Source organism: Garra rufa, chromosome 20, assembly GCF_049309525.1.
Source record: "Garra rufa chromosome 20, GarRuf1.0, whole genome shotgun sequence".
In the NCBI taxonomy this organism is placed as follows: domain Eukaryota; kingdom Metazoa; phylum Chordata; class Actinopteri; order Cypriniformes; family Cyprinidae; genus Garra; species Garra rufa.
Genome location: NC_133380.1, coordinates 757,797 through 764,316, shown reverse-complemented (window position 1 = coordinate 764,316; position 6,520 = coordinate 757,797). Strand labels below are relative to the sequence as shown.

Below are 6,520 nucleotides of genomic sequence, written 5' to 3'. Positions count from 1 at the left end.
ACATTAATAAAAAAAAAAATTCCATAATACACTTACCAGTCAAAAGTTTTTAGATGTAAGATTTTTAATGTAGATTTTTAAAGAAGTCTCTTCTGCTCACCAAGCCTGCATTTGTTTGATCCAAAATACAGCAAAAGCAGTAATATTGTGAAATATTTTAACTGTTTAAAATAACTGCTTTCTATTTGAATATATTTTGAAATGTAATTTATTCCTGTGATCAAAGCTAAATTTTCAGTCTGATTTATCCAGGCTTCAGTGTCACATGATCCTACAGAAATCATTCTAATATGCTATAAACATTTTTTTTATTATTATTAATATTTAAAAAAAAGTTAAGTACATTTTGTTTAGGAGTCTTTGATGAATAGAAAAATCCAAAGATCAGCATTTATCTGAAATAAAAAGTCTTTGTGACATTATGCACTATACCATTCAAATGCTTGGAGTCAGTATATTTTTTATTATTATTATTTTAATTACACAAAGTAATACTTTTATTTAGCAAGGATGGTTTTAATTGAACAATATGATGATAAAGATATTTATAATCTTACAAAAGATTTATATTTGAAATAAATGCTGTTGTTCTGAACCTTCTATTCATCAAAGAAACCTGAAAAAATTCTACTCAGCTGTTTTCAACATAATAATAATAAATGTTTTTTTTTTTTCAGCAGCAAATAAGAATATTAGAATGATTTCTGAAGGATCATGTGACTGAAATACTGATGCTAAAAAATCAGCTTTGAAATCACAGGAATAAATTACATTTTGAAACATATTCAAATAGAAAACAGTTATTTTAAATAGTAAAAATATTTCAAAATTGTACTGTTGTCGCTGTACTTTAGAGCAAATAAATGCAGGCTTGCTGAGCAGAAGAGACTTTAAAAAACGTCTTTGTGTTTTTTATAATTTTGTTTAATTTGGCATTAAAATGTTTACAAACCCTTGCACTAAGTATTTGTAGTTATTCATTCAAAAGACTAAAAAGATGGAGAACGTCACTTTAAGAAATACTCTGCAAAATGATACCGATCAAAGTTAACATAATAAATTGTGTAACTTGTCTTTGAAGCCATCAACACCGCAGCCTTTGGAAAGAAAAACATCGGTGATGTCAAGCACAGACTTTCATAATAGATATGAACTGCTGCAAAGTGCAAGATGCCCAACTTTAATCAAGAAAAAAGTAAGCTATACTAACGCATTAAAACTGTGAAGACGTCTTGACTGATACAACTCCGATACAGTACAAAAGCTGAATCAAATCAATTTGCTTCTTTTTTAGGTCGCCACTGTAACCCCACTGACTTCCCAAGACCCCAATTATGACATCCCAATGCCTTCCATCAGTGAGGATCCTCAAAAGCCTCTGTGCGGTTATAGTACCATGCCGAAACCCTGCAAGTCTGAATGGATTTATGACGTGCCTGTCTTCCCCCAAAAACAAGGAAGTGTACCTTGCTGCTACGGCACCATGCCACCCAAAACTCTGAATTCAAACAAGCCGATTTATGACATTTTGCCAAATCACAGCCAGCCTGAAAGGAAGCACAGTCCTATCCAACCCCTCTATGACATCCCCAAACCGAGCAATGCAGTGGTGCAGTATTGTACAGACATTGGGAATTCAACAAACACATGCATCTATGATGTCCCACCTCGCCTTAAACGAACAGAGAGTCCTGTAGTGTTACCCAGAGAGCAAACCCCTCCTGAAATGGACTTTAAAACAAGCCACGAATCTATTGAGTACAGGGATAAACCTGGACCTATGTATGACCAACTTCATCGCTGGCCCTCGAGGGGCAGGACAACGTCCAGGCAGCCTTTGGAAGGAACAATTAAAAGAGACGACGAGAACAACAAAGACCATCAGAGGAGCTCAACGGTGTCCACCTCCTCCACAGCTTCCAGTTCATCCAGGAGCTCTTGCGACTCCTTCATGCTGAGTTCTCCTGAACCTGAGCCCTTGCGTGAGGTCACACTTTCACAGGAGGAAGCCAGCAACAAGTTGCTTGAGCTCCAAGAAGCGGTGTGCCAGTCCGTGCCCAAGCTTATGCTGTTCGTCAGCAGCCAATGGAGAACCAAAGAGCATCTGAGTCAGCACCTCCATCAGATTCGGACAGCCACCGAAGATGTGACTGACTCCGTTACCTGCTTCTTAAACTTTGCGTTGGATGTCAGAGGTAACGCACAGCGGCTGACAGACTTTAACCTGCAGACTAGACTCCTGAAGCAGCTCTCCATTGTTGAAGACTCAGGCTTGATCCTTCAGCAGGCTGCTACGACTCTGCGAGATCTGGGCTGGATGCTGGATAAGCTAACTCAGGATGCAGGCCAGCCACAGACACCTGACCACCTGGAGCGCTTTGTTATGGTGGCTCGAACTTTACCGGAGGATGTGAAAAGGCTGGTATCCATCCTGAATGCAAATGGGAAGCTTCTCTTCAAAGCGCTGGCTAAGGAACCAGATGAAGTGGAGAATGTAATTGCGTCTGAAAGGAGAAGTCACAGTAAAAGTGAAACAACGGTTGACTCAGGAATTGATGAAAGTGACTATGTACAACTTCAGGTAGGCAAATCACACTGTAAAGGGATAGTTCAACCAAAAATTAAAATTTATTTATTTTGAATTCCATTAATTACTAACCCTCATGTCGTTCTAAACCTGTAAAACCTTTGTTTGTCTTCAGAACATAAATTAAGATTTCTTTGATGAAAATCCGAGAGCTTTTTGACCCTCCATAGACAGCAAGGGCACTACAGTTGAGGCCCAGAAAGTTAGTAAGGGCATTGTTAAAATAGTCCAGGAACATTACATTGACATTACATGTCAACTATAATGAAATGAAGCTACTAGAATTCGTTTTTGGTCACAAAGAAAACAAACATAACTTTATTCAATGATTTGTTGACCATAACTGTTTTCATGTTATGGCCTATAATTGATAAATGGTTGATATTAAATGTTATATTATACATTATCATACTATAAAATTAAAAATATTAAAAATAACACACTAAAAAAAAAAAAAATCATGAGTGAATTTAAGAATCACAGCATTATAATGTACAGTGCGAAAAATAGATATTCATTTTGAAATTGGCTAAAGATTACTTTTAATAGTATTATTAAATTACTACATTTTTTATCAATAACAGCAAAGTTAATCTTTTTAACTTTTTAACATTGAAAATAACTGTTTTATATTTTAATATATTTCATTATATAATTTATTCTTGTGATGGCAAAGCTACATTTTCAACAGCCAATTTCATCTAGTCTTCAGTGTCACATGATCCTTCAGAAAGCATTCTAATATGCTGATTTGCTGCTCAAGAAACATGTCTTATGAGTATCATTTAAAAAATAACACTTTTATAAAATTAGAGATATCTTTTCTGTCACTTTAAATCAGCAAAAAATCAAAATATTGAGAAAATCGCCTTTAAAGTTGTCCAAATGAAGTTCTTAGCAATGCATATTACTAATCAAAAGTCAAGTTTTGATATATTTATGGTAGGAAAATTACAAAATATCTTCATGGAACATGATCTTTACTTAATATCCTAATGATCTTTGGCATTAAAAAAAGAAAAAAATTGACCAATACAATGTATTTTTGGCTATTTCTACAAATATAATTCATGCCACTGTGGTCCAGGGTCACATATATAAAATAAATATTTTACTAAATATTTTTGAAGCCAAAATTGCTATAAAATTAAAGCCTTATGTCTAAATAAGTTATGTTCCAAATTTAAAGAATTAGAATTTTCATCAGCCATTTCATCAAGTCTTTAGTGTCACATGATCCTTCAGAAATCATTCTAATAGGTCGATTTGCTGCTCAAGAAAGATGTGATTATCAATTAAAAACGAAAACTTTTATAACATTAGAAATGTCATTTCTGTCACTTTAAATCAATTTGATGTTTCTTGATTAAGTATTAACTTCTATGTTGCTTTTCAACAGACAAAGCCAGAGTTTGACCAACAACCAAAACAAGCAAAAAGCAGTCTTAAATTAAAGAGGAATGGTGATACCTTGAAAAAACAGGTAAAAACCTCTCAAACCTGACTCTCATACTCATAGTATTGTTTTCAAAATGTATTGATTTCCACTTTCTAACCCATTTTGTTACTCATTTTCTCTTCAAAAGGCTTCCAAATCACAAGCAGTTAACCCCTGCAGTCCAGTCCAGATCTCCAGGAAGCCTTCCATCTCTGACCACTGCCGGTTATATTTTGGAGCTATTCAGAAGGCCATCAGTGTGTTTATAAGTAGCCTGAATGATGGCCAGCCCCCTGAAAAGTTCATCTCCCACAGCAAGCTGGTCATTATGGTGGGCCAAAGACTTGTGAACACACTGTGTAGTGAAGCTAAAAATCGAGAGGCCAGCCGGGAAATCTTGCCTATGAGCAATCAGCTGTGTGCCCATCTCAAGCAACTGGCCCTTGTGACCAAGAAGGCAGCTTTGAACTTCCCTGACACACTGGCTCTCCAGGAGGCACAGGACACTGCCAAAGAGTTGGCTCAAAGGGCACAACACTTCAGGATGTCACTGGATGTCTGAGCAGCAGTTTTGCCATCTGTTTATCATGTGGAGGTTTGATGGTGAAGACAACATGGTATACGTGAAATATCTCAGCTTGAGTCTAAACCGGTCACTCTTAAAACAAGCTCCATACATTATTTTGTTTAATGTTAGTCTAGATGAAGAGGCAGTGTTTAAAGTAACAAATAGACAACCTAATAATAATAACCTCAAGTAATGACATTAATGTGTTTACACGCACAACATGTACAACTTTTGTACAAATGTGATCCTGGATCACAAAACCAGTCAAAAATCCATTGTATGGGACAAAATTATACATTTTTCTTTTATGCCAAAAATCATTAGGATATTAAGTAAAGATCATGTTCTATGAAGATATTTTGTAAATTTCCTCCTGTAAATATATTTAAACTTTTAATATGCATTGCTAAGAACTTCCTTTGGACAACTTTATAGGCAATTTTTTGCACCCTCAGATTCCAGATTTTCAAATAGTTGTATCTTGACTAAATATTGTCCTCTTCTAACAAACCATCCATCAATGGAAAGTGTATTTATTCAGCTTTCATGTGATGTATGAATCAATAAAATTGACCCTTATGACTGGTTTTGTGGTCCAGGGTCACAAATGTCAGTAAAGGTGTTTACATATAGATATTTAAAATGTATTGCAATCAGGTTATGCTTTCAGCATTTATTATTGTTACTTGATAAAAGAACATTGTTTAAAGTGTTTGCATGGGTTATTAAGCATATCATTGTATGATTGTGCATGTAAACACAAACACATCTATTAGTGTTCTTTTGGTGTACTCACTCTGCCAAACCTCAGACTTTAAATGACTTAAGCAAAAATTGCACTTTTAAAATGCCAGACACTGTATACAGATTTTTGGTCATGATAAGTAGACAAAATATATGTAGATGAGTATAGTTTGTGTTACTTTTTGTACAATAAATGAAAATTCAGTGTTTGAGCAAAATGTAAATATTTCCTCAATACAGTTGTTACTTTTTTGTATAATTTGCAGTTTTCTAGTTTTCAGTATTCTTTCACACAATGTAAGAATGTAGTATTTTCAAGTATGTAGTTTTTTTCCACATATTATGTCTGTGAAAATATTTTTCTTGACACAAATAAAATGTTACTTACCAACATTTTCTGACTGTGTGTGATCGTTGTTTTAAATTAGTATAACTTTATTCTGTGGAACACAGAAGATATTTCGAAGAACCAAACTGTTTTGGTTACCACAGATTTCCATGGTATTAAGAAAGAAGGGGAAAAACACTGAGACATTTCTCAAAATATCTTTTATGTTTCACAGAAGAAAAAAACAGACATTTGGAGTGACATCAAGGTGAGAAAATGAATTCATTTCAAGTGCTCCGGCTGTTTTTTATTTAAAGAGTTCAAGTACTTAGAGCTGTGTGATCAAATTAGATCAAATCTTGTCAATGTGCAAAACTGTCTGCTTCTAATGAGAAATGTCTGGCTTCTGATGTACAATATAAATAACGCGTTGGCGCCCTCTATCGATTGACTCTTAAAACCAATTAATTTAGATGTAACCAGGGACAACAACCAGACCCGCAACCAACAGATGGACCCCTTAAGTATATATAAAAAAAAAACTATTGCCTTTAAGAACATTTACTAATTGCAATAGATCATTGGTTTGAAAGTTATAAGAAATTTAATAGTTTCACAATTACACGTGATTAAAATGTCTAGTACTTAAATGGAAGAATATAGATCGCTCATTGTAGTTTTACAACTAACTTTAAAATTGTTTTGAGAAATATAGATTATTTAAAACGGCCATTATGAGACGTTTTATATAGTGAGAGTTTCCTAACATGCAACAGTTCTCCAAGCGAACCGCGCCCACTGAACTCCAGACTCCTCCTCCGGTGTGACTGTACGTGCCCTGCGTCTCTGCGCTCC

The 6,520-nt window shown here is 34.8% G+C and overlaps 1 protein-coding gene across 1 annotated transcript; it reads left to right on the top strand.

Annotated features, from left to right (window-relative positions):
- Positions 1-1,300: 1,300 nt before the first annotated feature.
- On the top strand, positions 1,301-5,715 carry LOC141294156 (cas scaffolding protein family member 4-like). Its single transcript, XM_073826249.1, has 3 exons — positions 1,301-2,581; positions 3,987-4,070; positions 4,174-5,715. The coding sequence occupies exons 1-3, from the start codon at positions 1,346-1,348 to the stop codon at positions 4,585-4,587; spliced, it is 1,734 nt and encodes a 577-aa protein (XP_073682350.1). The 5' UTR covers positions 1,301-1,345; the 3' UTR covers positions 4,588-5,715.
- The last annotated feature ends 805 nt before the right edge of the window (positions 5,716-6,520 follow it).

Bases quoted from the DNA above. Each gene is read 5' to 3' on its own strand.
- LOC141294156 (XM_073826249.1), top strand. From the start codon at position 1,346: ATGCCTTCCATCAGTGAGGATCCTCAAAAGCCTCTGTGCGGTTATAGT. The intron at 2,582-3,986 runs GTAGGCAAATCA...GCTTTTCAACAG, and splicing joins GTGACTATGTACAACTTCAG to ACAAAGCCAGAGTTTGACCA. The intron at 4,071-4,173 runs GTAAAAACCTCT...TCTCTTCAAAAG, and splicing joins GTGATACCTTGAAAAAACAG to GCTTCCAAATCACAAGCAGT.